The 20,384-nt window shown below is 51.2% G+C and overlaps 1 protein-coding gene across 1 annotated transcript in view; it reads right to left on the reverse strand.

Moving 5' to 3' along the window:
* The window catches only part of TTC27 (tetratricopeptide repeat domain 27), a 552,249-nt gene that overhangs the window by 448,998 nt on the left and 82,867 nt on the right, over positions 1 to 20,384 (reverse strand). The window contains exon 6 of the mRNA XM_073672636.1: positions 13,610 to 13,712. Coding sequence (XP_073528737.1) covers positions 13,610 to 13,712 — 103 coding nt within the window. The remainder of the gene's footprint in view (positions 1 to 13,609; positions 13,713 to 20,384) is intronic.

Consider the following 20,384-nt stretch of genomic DNA (forward strand, 5'->3'; position numbering starts at 1 on the left):
GGCAGTGTCCAAAGTGATTTCATCATTGATCTGCCAGTGTGGAGACCAGACAGTGTCCAAAGTGATTTCATCATTGATCTGCCAGGGTGGAGACCATGCACTGTCCAAAGTGATTTAATCATTGATCTGCCAGTGTGGGGACCAGGCAGTGTCCAAAGTGATTTCATCATTGATCTGCCAGTGTGGAGACCAGACAGTGTCCAAAGTGATTTCATCATTGATCTGCCAGGGTGGGGACCAGGCAGTGTCCAAAGTGATTTAGTCATTGATCTGTCAGGGTGGGGACCAGGCAGTGTCCAAAGTGATTTCATCATTGATCTGTCAGGGTGGGGACCAGGCAGTGTCCAAAGTGATTTCATCATTGATCTGCCAGGGTGGAGACCAGGCACTGTCCAAAGTGATTTAGTCATTGATCTGCCAGGGTGGGGACCAGACAGTGTCCAAAGTGATTTCATCATTGATCTGCCAGTGTGGGGACCAGACAGTGTCCAAAGTGATTTCATCATTGATCTGCCAGTGTGGGGACCAGACAGTGTCCAAAGTGATTTCATCATTGATCTGTCAGGCTGGGGACCAGGCAGTGTCCAAAGTGATTTCATCATTGATCTGCCAGGGTGGAGACCAGGCACTGTCCAAAATGATTTACTCATTGATCTGCCAGGGTGGGGACCAGACAATGTCCAAAGTGATTTCATCATTGATCTGCCAGTGTGGGGACCAGACAGTGTCCAAAGTGATTTCATCATTGATCTGCCAGTGTGGAGACCAGGCACTGTCCAAAGTGATTTCATCATTGATCTGCCAGTGTGGGGACCAGACAGTGTCCAAAGTGATTTCATCATTGATCTGTCAGGGTGGGGACCAGACAGTGTCCAAAGTGATTTCATCATTGATCTGCCAGGGTGGGGACCAGGCAGTGTCCAAAGTGATTTCATCATTGATCTGCCAGTGTGGAGACCAGGCAGTGTCCAAAGTGGTTTAGTCATTGATCTGCCAGGGTGGGGACCAGGCAGTGTCCAAAGTGATTTCATCATTGATCTGCCAGTGTGGAGACCAGGCAGTGTCCAAAGTGATTTAGTCATTGATCTGCCAGGGTGGAGACCAGGCAGTGTCCAAAGTGATTTCATCATTGATCTGCCAGGGTGGAGACCAGGCAGTGTCCAAAGTGATTTAGTCATTGATCTGCCAGGGTGGGGACCAGGCAGTGTCCAAAGTGATTTAGTCATTGATCTGTCAGGGTGGGGAGCAGGCAGTGTCCAAAGTGATTTCATCATTGATCTGTCAGGGTGGGGACCAGGCAGTGTCCAAAGTGATTTCATCATTGATCTGCCAGGGTGGAGACCAGGCACTGTCCAAAGTGATTTAGTCATTGATCTGCCAGGGTGGGGACCAGACAGTGTCCAAAGTGATTTCATCATTGATCTGCCAGTGTGGGGACCAGACAGTGTCCAAAGTGATTTCATCATTGATCTCACAGTGTGGGGACCAGACAGTGTCCAAAGTGATTTCATCATTGATCTGTCAGGCTGGGGACCAGGCAGTGTCCAAAGTGATTTCATCATTGATCTGCCAGGGTGGAGACCAGGCACTGTCCAAAATGATTTACTCATTGATCTGCCAGGGTGGGGACCAGACAGTGTCCAAAGTGATTTCATCATTGATCTCACAGTGTGGGGACCAGACAGTGTCCAAAGTGATTTCATCATTGATCTGTCAGGCTGGGGACCAGGCAGTGTCCAAAGTGATTTCATCATTGATCTGCCAGGGTGGAGACCAGGCACTGTCCAAAATGATTTACTCATTGATCTGCCAGGGTGGGGACCAGACAATGTCCAAAGTGATTTCATCATTGATCTGCCAGTGTGGGGACCAGACAGTGTCCAAAGTGATTTCATCATTGATCTGCCAGTGTGGAGACCAGGCACTGTCCAAAGTGATTTCATCATTGATCTGCCAGTGTGGGGACCAGACAGTGTCCAAAGTGATTTCATCATTGATCTGTCAGGGTGGGGACCAGACAGTGTCCAAAGTGATTTCATCATTGATCTGCCAGGGTGGGGACCAGGCAGTGTCCAAAGTGATTTCATCATTGATCTGCCAGTGTGGAGACCAGGCAGTGTCCAAAGTGGTTTAGTCATTGATCTGCCAGGGTGGGGACCAGGCAGTGTCCAAAGTGATTTCATCATTGATCTGCCAGTGTGGAGACCAGGCAGTGTCCAAAGTGATTTAGTCATTGATCTGCCAGGGTGGAGACCAGGCAGTGTCCAAAGTGATTTCATCATTGATCTGCCAGGGTGGAGACCAGGCAGTGTCCAAAGTGATTTAGTCATTGATCTGCCAGGGTGGGGACCAGGCAGTGTCCAAAGTGATTTAGTCATTGATCTGTCAGGGTGGGGACCAGGCAGTGTCCAAAGTGATTTCATCATTGATCTGTCAGGGTGGGGACCAGGCAGTGTCCAAAGTGATTTCATCATTGATCTGCCAGGGTGGAGACCAGGCACTGTCCAAAGTGATTTAGTCATTGATCTGAAAGGGTGGGGACCAGACAGTGTCCAAAGTGATTTCATCATTGATCTGCCAGTGTGGGGACCAGACAGTGTCCAAAGTGATTTCATCATTGATCTGCCAGTGTGGGGACCAGACAGTGTCCAAAGTGATTTCATCATTGATCTGCCAGTGTGGAGACCAGGCAGTGTCCAAAGTGATTTCATCATTGATCTGCCAGTGTGGAGACCAGGCAGTGTCCAAAGTGATTTCATCATTGATCTGCCAGTGTGGAGACCAGGCAGTGTCCAAAGTGATTTCATCATTGATCTGCCAGGGTGGGGACCAGGCAGTGTCCAAAGTGATTTAGTCATTGATCTGCCAGGGTGGGGACCAGACAGTGTCCAAAGTGATTTAGTCATTGATCTGCCAGGGTGGGGACCAGACAGTGTCCAAAGTGATTTAGTCATTGATCTGCCAGGGTGGGGACCAGGCAGTGTCCAAAGTGATTTAGTCATTGATCTGCCAGGGTGGGGACCAGACAGTGTCCAAAGTGATTTAGTCATTGATCTGCCAGGGTGGGGACCAGGCAGTGTCCAAAGTGATTTAGTCATTGATCTGCCAGGGTGGGGACCAGGCAGTGTCCAAAGTGATTTCATCATTGATCTGCCAGTGTGGAGACCAGACAGTGTCCAAAGTGATTTCATCATTGATCTGCCAGTGTGGAGACCAGGCAGTGTCCAAAGTGATTTAGTCATTGATCTGCCAGTGTGGAGACCAGGCAGTGTCCAAAGTGATTTAGTCATTGATCTGCCAGTGTGGGGACCAGGCAGTGTCCAAAGTGATTTCGTCATTGATCTGCCAGTGTGGGGACCAGACGGTGTCCAAAGTGATTTCATCATTGATCTGCCAGGGTGGGGACCAGGCAGTGTCCAAAGTGATTTCATCATTGATCTGCCAGTGTGGGGACTGTAACGGGTCTGGGAGGCGGAACCTCTGAGCTACTATACAAGGGGGCGGTCCTTGTAAGGGAGCGGGTGGCGACCCGGGTAGACGGGCAGGCAGTCACAGCAGGTGACCGGGACAGTCTCTGAATGAACGGACAGGAGGTCACGGCAAGTGACCGGGGCAGTCTCTGGATGAACGGGCAGGAGGTCACGGCAAGTGACCGGGGCAGTCTCTGGATGAACGGGCAGGAGGTCACGGCAAGTGACCGGGGCAGTCTCTGGATGAACGGGCAGGAGGTCACGGCAAGTGACCGGGGCAGTCTCTGGATGAACGGGCAGGAGGTCACGGCAAGTGACCGGGGCAGTCTCTGGGTAAAGGATTGGTACGACCTGTGGCGGCTGATGATAGACGTGAGCTCCCAGGTGAGCAGGCGAGAGTCTCTGGATAAACGGGTGGTCACAGCATGTGACGGCGGAGCCTCCAGGAAGACCAACAGACAGGTAGCAGATGAGCGCTCCCAGGTGAGCGGGCAGGAGTCTCTGGACAGGCGGGTGGTCACAGCACGTGACGGCAGAGCCTCCAGGTAGGCTAGCAGACAGGCAGCAGATGAGCGCTCCCAGGTGAGCGGGCAAGCTGGTCCTTAGACAGACTGACAGGAGTTGGAAGGCAGACCGTCGGACCTCAGGCAAGCAGGCAGGTAGAAGATGTGCGCTCCCAGGTGAGCGGGCAAGCCGGTCCTTAGACAGACTGACAGGAGTTGGAAGGCAGACCGTCGGACCTCAGGCTAGCAGGCAGGTAGTAGGATATCAGGCAGGAATAAGACAGCAGACTGGCAGGAATCTGGCAGGTATCTGGCAGGTAACTGGCAACGGGACCTGAGGGCTGAAGCAGAGTAGTGAACAGTGCTACAACATTGCTCGGGCACCTCCATTTTGGAGGAGGTGCCTTTTATATGGGAGGTCCTCTGGCAATTGGCCGGGGACTCCTTAGGACGGCGCGCGCGGTCCCTTTAAGAGAGGGGGAGCGCGCGCGCCCTAAGCACACTGCCAGGGAAGGAGCGCGTGCCGGAAGCAGCGGGGAGAGAAGCGCTGGAGGACGCCGCGCCAGGAGCGGGGAGGTGAGAGGGACGGCGTCTCTGCCTAGAACGGGGCAGAGACGCCGATGCTACAGTACCCCCCCCTTTAGGCCCCCTCTTTTTTTGGCCAGAAAGAAATTTTTCAAGGAGAAGCGGGGCGTTGATGTTCTCCCTGGGTTCCCAAGTTCTCTCCTCAGGACCAAACCCCTTCCAATCTACCAGAAAAAAGGTTTTTCCTCTTACCCTCTTGGAGGCCAGAATACTCTCTACCTCAAAGACGTCATCAGTGGAAACCGGAGCAGGAGGGGCACCTGGATTTTTGGAAAAAAAGTTAAAGACAACGGGTTTGAGGAGAGATACGTGGAAGGAGTTGGGGATCCGTAGGGTGGCCGGGAGTTTTAATTTGTAGGCCACAGGGTTAATTTGCCTGAGGACTTCGAAGGGGCCGATGAATCGAGGACCCAACTTGTAGGAGGGTACTTTGAGCCGCACATGTTTGGATGAGAGCCAAACCTTGTCTCCCGGACGGAATTGGGGCGGATCCAGACGTCTCTTATCAGCATATCTCTTCATCCGCTCAGAGGAGAGAAGAAGAGCGGACCTGGTGCTCTCCCAAATAGTAGAAAACTCGCTGACAAGAGACTCCGCAGCAGGGTTGTCCACTGAAACGGAGACAGGAAGTGGAATCCGGGGATGTTGGCCACCGACTATAAAGAACGGGGATTTGGAAGAGGATTCTCTCTCATGGTTGTTATAAGAGAACTCGGCCCATGGTAGGAGATCCACCCAGTCCGAGTGGTGAGCATCAACGAAGTGCCGGAGGTAGCTGGTCAAGGTCTGATTGATCCGCTCCACTTGACCATTGGACTGAGGGTGGTAAGCGGAGGAGAAGTCCAGGGTAATGTCCAGCAGCTTACATGTGGCTCTCCAGAAGCGTGAGGTGAACTGAACCCCACGATCCGACACGATGTGGAGGGGCAGACCATGGAGACGGAAGATGTGGCGGATAAAGTCTTTAGCCAGCTCGGGTGCAGACGGGAGACCAGGCAGGGGAATGAAGTGGGCCATCTTAGAAAAACGGTCAGCGACAACCCAAATGACAGTACAACCGGCAGAAACTGGAAGGTCGGTGATAAAGTCCATAGCGATGTGTTGCCAAGGAGCAGCAGGTACGGGAAGGGGCAGGAGATGGCCGGCTGGTAGATGTCGGGGAACTTTGTTATGGGCACAGGATGAACAGGCCGCGACGAAGTCTACCACGTCCTTACGCAGGGTAGGCCACCAGTAATGCCGGGTAATAAGTTGGAAGGTCTTCTTTTGGCCAGCATGGCCAGCTAGTTTAGAAGAATGTCCCCAGCGAAGAACCCTCTCCCGATCTGGCACAGCTACGAACGTCTTACCGGGTGGAAGACGAGTCAGATCCAAGGGGGCCACATTCATCACCTTGGAGGAGTCGATGATGTGCGTAGGCTCCTCCTCTTGATCGGAGGACAGGAAGGACCGGGACAAGGCATCAGCTTTGACGTTCTTGTCCGCCGGACGGAAATGAAGAACGAAGTCGAAGCGGGCAAAAAACAACGACCACCGGGCCTGGCGGGGATTGAGTCTCTGGGCATTTTGGAGATATGCCAGGTTTTTGTGATCCGTGTAGATAATTACCGGGTAGAGAGCCCCTTCAAGCAGATAGCGCCACTCCCCCAGTGCCAATTTGATGGCTAGCAATTCACGGTCTCCTATGGAGTAGTTGCGCTCCGACGAGGAGAAGTTTTTGGAGAAGAAGCCGCATGTTACCATTCTCCCGGTAGAAGATTTTTGGGTGAGCACCGCTCCGGCTCCGGAGGAGGAGGCATCAACCTCCAGGCAGAATTGTTTATTACAGTCCGGACGGTGCAGGACGGGAGCAGAGGCGAAGGCTTTCTTTAGGGAAAGGAAGGCCTCCTCGGCTTCAGGCGACCATGTCCTGGGGTTTGCCCCCTTACGGGTAAGTGCAGATATGGGAGCAGTCCGAGACGAGAAGTGTGGGATGAAAATACGATAGTAATTAGCGAAGCCCAGGAATCGCTGTATCGCCTTCAAACCTTCAGGACGAGGCCATTTTAGAACGGAAGAGAGCTTCTCGGGATCCATTTGCAGACCTGTTTGGGAGATGACGTAGCCCAAGAACGGAAGGGAGGTCTGATCGAAGAGGCACTTCTCGTATTTGGCATAAAGGTGGTTCTGCCGAAGCCTAAGCAGGACCTGACGAACATCCCTCCGGTGTGTGGGGAGATCCGGAGAGAAGACCAAGATATCGTCCAGGTATACCACTACGCAGGAGTACAGGAGGTCACGGAAGATGTCGTTGACTAGTTCCTGAAAGACCGCGGGAGCATTACAGAGACCGAAGGGCATCACAAGGTACTCGTAGTGACCGTCCCGGGTATTGAATGCCGTCTTCCACTCGTCTCCTTGACGGATACGGACCAGATTATACGCTCCTCGTAGATCCAGCTTGGAGAAGATCCTGGCGCCCTTGAGACGGTCAAACAATTCGGAGATGAGTGGCAGGGGATATTTGTTTTTTACCGTGATGAGATTGAGTCCTCTGTAGTCAATACAGGGACGTAGCGAGCCGTCTTTCTTTTTGACAAAGAAGAATCCGGCTCCAGCCGGGGAGGTAGATTTTCGGATAAAACCCCTAGCCAGATTCTCTTCAATGTACTCAGACATGGCCCGGGTCTCGGCTGCAGACAACGGGTAGATACGCCCACGGGGAGGAGTGGTGCCAGGTACCAGGTCGATCGGGCAATCGTATGGCCTATGGGGTGGCAACGTCTCAGCTTCCTTCTTACCGAAGACGTCCGCATAGGGCCAGTAGGGAGCCGGGAAACCAGGTAAGTTAGCTGGAGTAGGCTGAGGGCGAAGTGGACGGACGGGGACCAGGCAGGTCCTATGGCAGTCAGGGCCCCATCGGAGTACTTCACCGGAACGCCAGTTCAATACGGGTTCATGTGTCTGGAGCCAAGGTAAACCTAGCAACAGGGAGTGAGAAAGTCCGGACAGCACATGGAATGAGATCTCCTCAGAGTGCAGCATTCCCACCTGCAGGGTTATGGGTTCAGTGACGAGCAGGATGGTCTCTGAGAGAAGTCTTCCATCCACGGAGGCGACTGACAATGGTTCAGCCAGGGACTTGGTGGGAATATGGTATCTCTCTACCAGAGACTGGGAGATGAGGTTTCCAGCAGATCCAGAATCCAGATGGGCGAGTTCAAAGAGACGGTTCTCTCCCCAAGCAATAGAGACCGGTAAGGTCAGAGACGGAGAGGGCTTACTTTTGTCTAGGACGACGTCTCCGAGTGGTCCTAGACACTGGCGTTTCCCGGCTTTTCTGGGCAGGAACGGATGAGGTGCTTCATACTGCCACAATAGAAACAGCTTCCCTCGGCTCGACGAGATTCTTGGCGAGAACCGACCATCTTGGTCTGGTCGACCTGCATAGGCTCAGGAGAATGTACCAGAGGAGAGACGGAGGGAGTGACGGGTTTCTGAAAAGTAGGAGCTAGACGTGGAAACCTCCTCTCACGGGTGACCTCTTTGGCACGCTCCTGGAACCGTAGGTCAATCCGGGTGGCAAGAGTTATTAGGTCATCGAGAGTGGTAGGAATGTCCCGACCGGCAAGTTCATCTTTAATAAGGCCGGACAGACCCTCCCAGAAGACGGATACCAGAGCGTCATTATCCCAGGCCAGCTCCGAGGCAAGGGTACGGAACCGTATGGCATATTGGCCCACGGTGAGACTTCCCTGACGGAGGCGTACCAGTGATGATGCGGATGAGGTCTTCCGTCCGGGTTCGTCGAAGACTTTCCGGAAAGCCGTGAGAAAGGCAGGCAAGTCGGACACCAGGGGGTCTCCTCTCTCCCATAGAGGATTTAGCCAGGCCAGGGCCTCCCCGGTGAGATGGGACATGATGAAGGCAATTTTGGCCCGGTCGGAGTTAAACTGGTGAGACAGGAGTTCAAAGTGCAGGGTGCACTGATTTATGAAGCCCCGAGCCTGGGCGGAGTCGCCTCCGAAGCGAGGAAGTGCAGAAAGCCGGGGTCCGGGGTAGGATACCATGTTATTAGTGGGCAGTGGAGCTGCCGGATTGCGAGTCATGGCGCTGGCGGTGGTTGCAGGCGGAGCAGTCAGAGTGTCCAGGCGAGAATTGACATTCCGCAGGTGACCCAGGATGGACTCCTGTTGGGACCTCTGACGGGACAGTTCATGACACAGGTCCGAGAGCGAGGGAGCTTGGGTGCCACGGGGTTCCATGGCTCGAGCAAACTGTAACGGGTCTGGGAGGCGGAACCTCTGAGCTACTATACAAGGGGGCGGTCCTTGTAAGGGAGCGGGTGGCGACCCGGGTAGACAGGCAGGCAGTCACAGCAGGTGACCGGGACAGTCTCTGAATGAACGGGCAGGAGGTCACGGCAAGTGACCGGGGCAGTCTCTGGATGAACGGGCAGGAGGTCACGGCAAGTGACCGGGGCAGTCTCTGGATGAACGGGCAGGAGGTCACGGCAAGTGACCGGGGCAGTCTCTGGATGAACGGGCAGGAGGTCACGGCAAGTGACCGGGGCAGTCTCTGGATGAACGGGCAGGAGGTCACGGCAAGTGACCGGGGCAGTCTCTGGATGAACGGGCAGGAGGTCACGGCAAGTGACCGGGGCAGTCTCTGGATGAACGGGCAGGAGGTCACGGCAAGTGACCGGGGCAGTCTCTGGGTAAAGGATTGGTACGACCTGTGGCGGCTGATGATAGACGTGAGCTCCCAGGTGAGCAGGCGAGAGTCTCTGGATAAACGGGTGGTCACAGCATGTGACGGCGGAGCCTCCAGGAAGACCAACAGACAGGTAGCAGATGAGCGCTCCCAGGTGAGCGGGCAGGAGTCTCTGGACAGGCGGGTGGTCACAGCACGTGACGGCAGAGCCTCCAGGTAGGCTAGCAGACAGGCAGCAGATGAGCGCTCCCAGGTGAGCGGGCAAGCTGGTCCTTAGACAGACTGACAGGAGTTGGAAGGCAGACCGTCGGACCTCAGGCAAGCAGGCAGGTAGAAGATGTGCGCTCCCAGGTGAGCGGGCAAGCCGGTCCTTAGACAGACTGACAGGAGTTGGAAGGCAGACCGTCGGACCTCAGGCTAGCAGGCAGGTAGTAGGATATCAGGCAGGAATAAGACAGCAGACTGGCAGGAATCTGGCAGGTATCTGGCAGGTAACTGGCAACGGGACCTGAGGGCTTAAGCAGAGTAGTGAACAGTGCTACAACATTGCTCGGGCACCTCCATTTTGGAGGAGGTGCCTTTTATATGGGAGGTCCTCCGGCAATTGGCCGGGGACTCCTTAGGACGGCGCACGCGGTCCCCTTAAGAGAGGGGGGGCGCGCGCGCGCGCCCTAAGCACACTGCCGGGGAAGGAGCGCGTGCCGGAAGCAGCGGGGAGAGAAGCGCTGGAGGACGCCGCGCCAGGAGCGGGGAGGTGAGAGGGACGGCGTCTCTGCCTAGAACGGGGCAGAGACGCCGATGCTACAGGGACCAGACAGTGTCCAAAGTGATTTCATCATTGATCTGTCAGGGTGGGGACCAGACAGTGTCCAAAGTGATTTCATCATTGATCTGCCAGGGTGGGGACCAGGCAGTGTCCAAAGTGATTTCATTGATCTGCCAGTGTGGAGACCAGGCAGTGTCCAAAGTGATTTAGTCATTGATCTGCCAGGGTGGGGACCAGGCAGTGTCCAAAGTGATTTCATCATTGATCTGCCAGTGTGGAGACTAGGCAGTGTCCAAAGTGATTTAGTCATTGATCTGCCAGGGTGGAGACCAGGCAGTGTCCAAAGTGATTTCATCATTGATCTGCCAGGGTGGAGACCAGGCAGTGTCCAAAGTGATTTCATCATTGATCTGCCAGTGTGGAGACCAGGCAGTGCCCAAAGTGATTTAGTCATTGATCTGCCAGGGTGGGGACCAGGCAGTGTCCAAAGTGATTTAGTTATTGATCTGCCAGGGTGGGGACCAGGCAGTGTCCAAAGTGATTTCATCATTGATCTGCCAGGGTGGGGACCAGACGGTGTCCAAAGTGATTTCATCATTGATCTGCCAGGGTGGGGACCAGGCAGTGTCCAAAGTGATTTCATCATTGATCTGCCAGGGTGGGGACCAGACAGTGTCCAAAGTGATTTAGTCATTGATCTGCCAGGGTGGGGACCAGGCAGTGTCCAAAGTGATTTCATCATTGATCTGCCAGTGTGGAGACCAGGCAGTGTCCAAAGTGATTTAGTCATTGATCTGCCAGGGTGGGGACCAGGCAGTGTCCAAAGTGATTTAGTTATTGATCTGCCAGTGTAGGGACCAGACAGTGTCCAAAGTGATTTCATCATTGATCTGCCAGGGTGGGGACCAGGCAGTCTCCAAAGTGATTTCATCATTCATCTGCCAGGGTGGGGACCAGACAGTGTCCAAAGTGATTTCATCATTGATCGGCCAGGGTGGCGACCAGGCAGTGTCCAAAGTGATTTAGTTATTGATCTGCCAGTGTAGGGACCAGACAGTGTCCAAAGTGATTTCATCATTGATCTGCCAGGGTGGGGACCAGGCAGTCTCCAAAGTGATTTCATCATTGATCTGCCAGGGTGGGGACCAGACAGTGTCCAAAGTGATTTCATCATTGATCGGCCAGGGTGGGGACCAGGCAGTGTCCAAAGTGATTTAGTTATTGATCTGCCAGTGTAGGGACCAGACAGTGTCCAAAGTGATTTCATCATTGATCTGCCAGGGTGGGGACCAGGCAGTCTCCAAAGTGATTTCATCATTGATCTGCCAGGGTGGGGACCAGACAGTGTCCAAAGTGATTTCATTATTGATCTGCCAGGGTGGGGACCAGACAGTGTCCAAAGTGATTTAGTCATTGATCTGCCAGGGTGGGGACCAGGCAGTGTCCAAAGTGATTTAGTTATTGATCTGCTAGTGTAGGGACCAGACAGTGTCCAAAGTGATTTAGTCATTGATCAGTCAAGGTAGGGACCAGACAGTGTCCAAAGTGATTTCATCATTGATCTGCCAGGGTGGGGACCAGACAGTGTCCAAAGTGATTTCATCATTGATATGCCAGTGTGGGGACCAGGCAGTGTCCAAAGTGATTTAGTCATTGATCTGCCAGGGTGGGGACCAGGCAGAGTCCAAAGTGATTTCATCATTGATCTGCCAGGGTGGGGACCAGACGGTGTCCAAAGTGATTTAGTCATTGATCTGCCAGTGTGGGAACCAGACAGTGTCCAAAGTGATTTAGTCATTGATCTGCCAGTGTGGGAACCAGACAGTGTCCAAAGTGATTTAGTCATTGATCTGCCAGGGTGGGGACCAGGCAGTGTCCAACGTGATTTAGTTATTGATCTGCTAGTGTAGGGACCAGACAGTGTCCAAAGTGATTTAGTCATTGATCTGTCAGGGTGGGGACCAGACAGTGTCCAAAGTGATTTAGTCATTGATCTGCCAGGGTGGGGACCAGGCAGTGTCCAAAGTGATTTCGTCATTGATCTGCCAGGGTGGGGACCAGACAGTGTCCAAATTGATTTAGTCATTGATCTGCCAGGGTGGGGACCAGACGGTGTCCAAAGTGATTTAGTCATTGATCTGCCAGTGTGGGAACCAGACAGTGTCCAAAGTGATTTAGTCATTGATCTGCCAGTGTGGGAACCAGACAGTGTCCAAAGTGATTTAGTCATTGATCTGCCAGGGTGGGGACCAGACAGTGTCCAGAGTGATTTCATCATTCATCTGCCAGGGTGGGGACCAGGCAGTGTCCAAAGTGATTTAGTCATTGATCTGCCAGGGTGGGGACCAGGCAGTGTCCAAAGTGATTTAGTTATTGATCTGCCAGTGTCAGGGCCAGACCGTGTTCAAAGTGATTTCGTCATTGGTGTGACTGGCTCCGTTGGGATTCCCATCTGAATCCTGGTTTTGGGGATTAAGACGGAAATCCCGACGCAGTGTTCAGTGGAGAGAACTGTGTGAGTACCTAGTCTGAAATTAACCACTTGATAACAAACGTAACAATAAGACACGTGGACATTAATAATGTTTTCTACCAATAAAAAATCAGGACGAGCACAAAAATGTCTGACCAATAAGGGCCCAAACCTAGCTTTAAAGGACTATTCCCATCTCCAAGATCCTATTCCAATACATAGTAGAGGTAACAATAATTATATAAGCAAATATCTCCAATTAGAAATGTAGTATAGTTTTCCTGATTCGCTATGTCTCTTTCCTCATGTGCAGGCATTGCAGGACCTTCAGTGTCATGGTTACGACCACTAATATAGTGACAGTTAGTTAGCTAGTTGCTAGTAGTCGTAACCATGGATATCTAAGGTCCTGTAATGCCTGCACATGGCTGTAATGGCGCTCTATTACTTTTTACATTGATACCTTTGTTAAAGAAATCTGTTTTGTGGTCCTTCTTTAAGTCACTATTTGGAGTTTCCTGCTTCAAATGGTGCTTTTTCAATTTTAAGAAAAAGCTTTCATCAGCAAATGACCTATTGTTTAAATCAAGTATTAGAGCTTAATGTACATTTTATTTTTTTAAAGTATTTTTTTTCATGTCACAATCTGTAGTAAAAAAAACATTTTTGCAATTTTCACACTGGCCACTGGAGATTTTTTATCAGCTCAGCTGTGTATAGGGATGGGACTTGTCATTATAACCCTGACACTGCTGATAAGGAGCCTGCTGAAAACTCTTCCTGAAAGAACAAGAAGTATGAGTCTAATAGAAAACCCCAGTGGCCAGAGTGAAATTGCAAACTACTATTTTTTTTTAAATAAAGATTGTAATATGAAAATAAATAAAAAGATAGCCAATATTCTTTTTTTAATTACATGTAACACAAAAACTTAATTTAACCAATAGGTCATTTTCTGATGGCAGCTTCCTTTTAAACACTTGAAACAGTTTTATCTATATTTTTGTAAAATCAATAAGTGATGCTAGGTTTTGTGATAGTTTAGAAACAGACAGTTGAACAGTGCTCATCATCTGACATGATGTGGATACAAAGCATACAGTAACATAACAGCACCTACCTCCTTCCATACAGTTTTGTGCAACAGTGAATAATTCTAGAGAACGCTCTTCCAAAAGCCGTTGGTGAATGTTCACACATCTTAAGGTCCACCAAGGTAATACCTGGAAGGGGAGATTGATTAGTTCTAAATGCTTACCCAAATTAAATGTAAGGAATTAAAGAGGAAAAGAAAAACAAGAAACACATAGTTCTAAAAAAAATAAGTGTGTAAAAAGAAATAAACAAATTGTACTTCCAAATGGCAAAAGTTTTGCAAAAAAAAATGTTCGCTAATCGCTGGTTCCCCTGGTTTCCAGCACCGCTGCGGTACTAATCTGAGTCATGCGACTTCTATTCCGACTTTCAGGTGTAACGATTCCATCCCTCAGTGTGTCTTAGGACGCAGTGATTGACAGCTCAGTCGTCGAGTCTAGTGCAGGGGTGGGCTGAGCGGTCTGTGCAGTGATTGACAGCTCAGTCGTCCAGTCTAGTGCAGGGGTGTGCTGAGCTGTCTGTGCAGTGATTGACAGCTCAGTCGTTCAGTCTAGTGCAGGGGCGTGATGAGATGTCTGTGCAGTGATTGACAGCTCAGTCGTCCAGTCTAGTGCAGGGGTGTGCTGAGCTGTCTGTGCAGTGATTGACAGCTCAGTCATTCAGTCTAGTGCAGGGGCGTGATGAGATGTCTGTGCAGTGATTGACAGCTCAGTCGTCCAGTCTAGTGCAGGGGTGTACTGAGCTGTCTGTGCAGTGATTGACAGTTGAGTCGTCCAGTCTAGTGCAAGGGTGTGCTGAGCTGTCTGTCTGTGTTTGTTTTGATTGACAGCTCAGCCGTCCAATCTGAGAGTGGGAGGTGCTGAGCTTTTGTCAGATGCTCCCTGTTCTCTTACTTACTCAGCTACTTAAAGTGGGCTGGCACTCCCATATAGCTACCAGTCGTAGCTTCAGCTCAGTTTGGTTTGTGTTCTCTGTGACTAGTATTTTGCTTGTTGACCTATCACTGCCTCACCTTGGACCTCGTTCTGACCATCCGTCTGTTTAATCCCCTTGCTCTGCTCTGCTCTGCTAACCTCCTGGTATTTTGACCTCGGACCGTTACCTGACTACGCCTTTGTCTCTTCCCTCTGTCTAAGATATACCCTCCTGGCTATTAAACTTGGACTCCTTCACTATCCCACCTCAAGGCTTGTCTGTGAGAAGTGACTCAGCGTCATAGCAGGATCACACTGGGGTTTATGTGTGATCGTCAGGAGGATCCATAGACTTACATTGTAAAAGCAACTAGAGCCATGTGTGCAAGTCGGAATAAAAGTCACATGAGTGAAAAGAGAACTGGAGTGGCACTGGGAACTGGAGAAGATGGTGATCGGTCAGTATATTACCGCACTTACACTATACTACGTAGACATTTACACAGGTTTAGGCAATAGAAAGTTTGGTGGGAGTGCTTCTTTAACCATACATTCAAAAAGATACTCCCTTTGCAGAAGTGGAGTCATGCTAAGAATTTAGTCAGGCTTTTGCGGTGGAATTCACCTACTCTATGGATAAAAGCCATTAAAAACATACAAATTGTAGATTTAGACATGGTTCCACATATTGTAAGGCCTTAAACACATGGCAAAGCTCTGTGAGTGGAACCAAATGGGGGCACGTAGAGTCCCTACAACTTTATAACACAGAGTTATTGAAAATCTATGTGTTGCTCAGTGGTAATATTTTACAGAGAGATTGCCCCATGGAGAGCTATGGGCGATAAAATTGAGCTCATTCGGACCTGTGATACGGCCGTGCATCTAAACTCTTATACTGCGTCCTAAAGACAACACTGTATATGAAAAGGTAGGAAAAAATGGTGTCGGACTTGAGTCACTGTAAAAATAACGCGAGCAAGACAAATGGTGTATTTTAACAGATAAAAGATAATCATGTCAAATAAATGGAATATAAATTGAGCTTGAATGTGAATATAATAGGCAAACTATGTATTAACCTGAAATAAAGTAAAACACATTACATTTTAGTCTTTTTTTCCTATTTGAATAATTCAAACAGCATATCACAATTTCAAGAAATCCGTCCTGCATTGTATAAAGACCAACACTGCCAAAATGCAATTTACACTTTAAACAGCTGAGAATCTTTTATATTCTTTGGAATATTCGTTTTCTTTTATTATTTTTTAGACTTGCCTTGGGCCACACAGTCATGAGCAGAAAATTAAACTAGTATAAAATGTTCAAAATGAGCAGACAATCATTTGTATTCTCCTGCAGTGTTCCAAGGGCAGGAGACAGAGGGATTTTGGTTTGAAGAGAAAAATCACAAAATTACAAGTTGACATACTTTACTTAAAGCAGGTCGACACACATGAAAGCCTTGTCATAACATAGCACATTACAAGGTGCGTGGTGCTACTACTCAAACATAGGGTGACGGAAGTGACAGGAAACTGATATGATGGACTATCAAGATCACTCCGATCTTAATATACTGCTGCTTTACTCTAGAGTCGCATGTGTGAACGTAAAGTGAAAAATATAATCCGATCTAATGTACAGTTTTTCTTGGACTATGAGATACACTTTTAGCAAGAAAGATAATCTAAAAAGTGTATGCATCTTATAGACCAAAGAAAGTTTACATGGTTATCACTCCTCCTGCCAAACACTGATCATTCTGATCTGTGCAGGGCAGGAGAGAAAGCTACCAGGACCTGCACATAACTAAAGTTGCATACACACGTGGTCAAAATTGTTGGTACCCCTCGTTTAATGAAAGAAAAAGACGGATTTTAGTAAGACCTTACCTGTAAAATCCTTTTCAGCGAAGGAAGGAAGGGAGACACAGATCCATTACTAGTGGTAGGCGGAGCCCCACAGGATAGTTCACCTCAGATTAGAAAAAGTGACGACCGGCCCCTCCAGCTTAGGCTCCTCCTACTCCCATGTTCCTCAGTTCGTACACAAGCTAAGGAAGAGCAGACAACACCAGAGGAACAACACAAACACTTCCGAAAATTCAGAAATGCGAGAGAACAGGTTATGCATATAACAGAAAAAACACACAGTCCCAGGCACTACTCACTGGACCTGACAACTGCGATGAGCTGGCAATGCTGGAACAGAGCCCTAGCGAGCAGACCCCCGCCCAGATGACCACCATCAGAGAGGAGTCGCGCCGCATCTGGAAAACAATAATACACTTCTGCCATGGGAGGGTGCTGTGTCTCCCTTCCTTCCTTCGCTGAAAAGGATTTTACAGGTCAGGTATTACCAAAATCCGTCTTTCAGCAGCAGAAGGGAAGGAAGGGAGACACAGATTCATTACTAGTGGGACGTCCCAAAGCAGTCCAGAACTCAAGGGTGGGAAACAGTGGCAGAATCGCCAACACCCCAACAACATAGTCAAGTGCGCAACAAGCGCCAAAACTAGATAAAGAGAAAACCTAAACCACCGCCGCCTGCAGGACCCTGCGTCCCAAGGCCGCATCGGCGGAAGCACTCACGTCCACTTTATAAAATTTTGTAAAAGTGTGAACGGAGTGCCAGGTAGCCGCCCGGCAGAGCTGCGCTGCCGAGGCCCCCTGATGAAAAGCCCATGACGAACCAACAGCTCTCGTGGAATGAGCTCGAACCTTAACCGGACAAGGCTCGCCCTTGAGCCGGTACGCTTCCAGGATAGCCGAACGTATCCACCGAGCTATAGTGTCCTTGGAGGCCCGCTAACCACGCCGACGAGCAGCAGGAATCACAAAAAGAGAGTCCGACTTCCTAAACCCTTGCGTGATTGAAAGATAGAACTTCAAATCCCGCACCAAATCCAAAGAGTGCAAGGCTCGCTCCTTTGGACTTTTCGGATTCGGACACAGGGAGGGCAACACGATGTCCTGATTGACGTTGAAATGCGACACCACTTTAGGCAGAAAATCGCCACGGGTACAAAGCACCACGCGATCCGGGTGGAACTCCAGAAAAGGGGGCGAGCAAGACAGTGCCGCCAACTCAGAAACCCTTCTCAAGGAGGTGACCGCCACCAGGAAGGCCACCTTCCAAGAAAGCAAGTAAAGCGTAGCTGAATCCATAGGCTCAAAAGGCCCATGCTGAAGAGCCTCCAAGACTAGATTGAGCCGCCAAGGAGCCACAAACGCCCTCCGAGGCGGAAACTGATGTGTAACCCCGCGAAAACACTAGCACACATCCCTGCGTGAGGCAATAGCCTTCCGAAAAAGCACGGATAGTGCAGATACCTGACCCCGCAAGGTACCAACCGCCAGACCCTTGGCCAAACCACATTGCAGAAAAGCCAAGAAGTTGTGAATGGAAAAAATCCTCGGGTTCCTTGACGATCCAGAACACCATGAATAGAAGGCCTCCCAAGTTCTGTGATAAATCCTAGTCGTAGCTGGACCTCTGGCCGCCCGCAAGGTGGCAATGACCTCGGCCGAAAACCCACGACAGGTCAATATCTCGGTCTCAAGAGCCACGACGTCAAACAAAGCGACTTCAGGTCCGGATGACGAATGGGCCCTTGGGTTAACAGGTCCGGGCGAAGAGGCAGTGAAAACGGAGGCGCCGCCAGAAGAGACACCAGCGTTGAATACCACGCCCTCCGCGGCCAATCCGGCGCAACCAAAATTGCGGAAATTCGTTCGAGTTTGATCCGCCGGACCACCAGAGGAAGTAAGGATACCGGCGGAAACACATAGATCAGCTTGAACTGGTCCCACGGGGCCACTAGAGCATCTACCGCCACAGGCTCTGGGTCCCTGTACCTGGACATGAACGTCGGAATCCTGGCGTTCAGCCTGGATGCCATCAAGTCCACCTGGGGAATCCCCCAACGGGAGCACAGCAGTGCAAAAACATCCAGATGAAGACTCCATTCTCCGGGATCCACTTGCTCGCGACTGAGGAAGTCCGCCGTGATATTCAGCACTCCTGGGATGTGAATCGCGGAGATGGCTGGAACCCTGGACTCGGCCCATACCAGGATCCGCGAGACCTCCATCATGAGTCTGGAACTCCTCGTCCCGCCCTGATGGTTGATATACGCGACCGCTGTCGCATTGTCCGTCTGAATCCGGACCGGCAGACCGCTCAAGGGGACCGTCCAATGTCGGAGGCAGAGAAAAATCGCTCTCAACTCCAGGATGTTGATCGGCAGAGACGACTCCTCTGACGACCAAACCCCCTGAACCCAGAGATCGTTCCAAACCCCCCCCCCAGCCAGTCAGGCTGGCATCGGTGGTAATGACCAACCACTGTGGGAGGAGGAAGGATTTCCCCAGGGATAAAGCCTCCGGACGTAACCACCATCCAAGAGACTCTCGCACCCTGCGGGAGATACTGACACAGCGATCTAGCGAAGCCGGCGATCGATCCCAACGGGTCAGAATAAGATTTTGGAGACCCCGGGAATGAAATTGTGCAAACGGTACGGCTTCCATTGCCGCCACCATCAGACCCAGAAGGCGCATACACTTCAGAGGGGGACATCGCCATCGCCGACCTCATATCCTGGACATGGTGACGAAGGTTCGCTTGTTTGTCCGGAGGCAGGGACACCACTGCCCGTACCGTGTCTAAATGCATCCCCAAGAACAGAATTGACTGCGACGACTCCAATGACGACTTCTTCCAATTGACCAGCCACCTGAAGTCCTCCAGGTGCTGAAGGGAGAGATCGCGCGCGAGCTGTCACCGCCTCCTCCGCTGTGGGCGACACAATTAACAGGTCGTCCAGGTAGGGGAGAATCGTAACTCCTTGCCTTCGAAGGAGCGCCATGAGTGGCGCCAGAATTTTTGTAAAAACCCTGGGCGCCGGGGCCAACCCGAATGGTAGGGCCACAAATTGGTAATGGGCCTGACCTATGGCGAAACGCAGGAAGCGCTGGTGAGCCCAGCCGATAGGGACATGCAAATAGGCGTCGCAGATGTCGATCGACACCAAGAAATCGTACTGCGACAGGGCCGCCACGACAGAGCGAAGAGACTCCATATGGAATTTTCGGGTCCGGACATGAACATTCAATTCTTTGAGGTCCAGAATGGGGCGAAACTTGTCCTTTTTGGGGACCACAAAAAGGTTGGAGTAAAACCCCCTTCCCCGGTCCTCCGGCGGAACCGGAACCACCACACCCTGCTGAAGAGAGTCGACCTTCCGCAGCAGTGCGGCAGCCAGCTTGGGCTCGGACGGGAAGCGAGACTGACGAAACCTGTCCCGGGGTCGAGAATGAAACTCTATGAAATAGCCTGCAGACATAACCCGCGTTACCCAGGCGTCCGATACGTGGGACGCCCAAATCGACCCGAACTGAAGCAGACGACCTCCCACCCGAGATCCCTCGAGAGGGTTCCTGGCGTCAGTCCGCCTTAGCGGGCTTTTTGTCAACCTCCCGTTTGTCCTGACGGAAATGTTGTTTCCAGGGTGTACGGGATTTCTGGGTGGTCTTCTTTCCGGAAGACGAGGGACGACCCGATCTCCAAGAGGGCTGACCGAACTGTCCCCTGGGCCGAAAGGGCTGACGACCACTACCGGCACTTGACTTGCCAGACGTAGAAGCCGCTGCATTTCGCTGCGGCAAAGCCGAATCCTTGGCCTTGGCCTTAGCAATCAGCTCCGTGAGGTCCGAACCAAAAAGCTGACCGCCCTTGTATGCCAGACTCAACAAACCTTGTTTGGATACCGCGTCTCCAGTCCACTGTTTAAGCCACAGTGCTCTTCTGACTGTGACGGCCGAGGATTGAGCCCTGGACAGAACCGAAGTAGTATCCAGCACTGCGTCCCTGCCATAT

This window comes from Phyllobates terribilis, unplaced genomic scaffold (assembly GCF_046119375.1).
Source record: "Phyllobates terribilis strain yellow unplaced genomic scaffold, ASM4611937v1 Scaffold_3__8_contigs__length_932513732, whole genome shotgun sequence".
Taxonomy (NCBI): Eukaryota; Metazoa; Chordata; class Amphibia; order Anura; family Dendrobatidae; genus Phyllobates; species Phyllobates terribilis.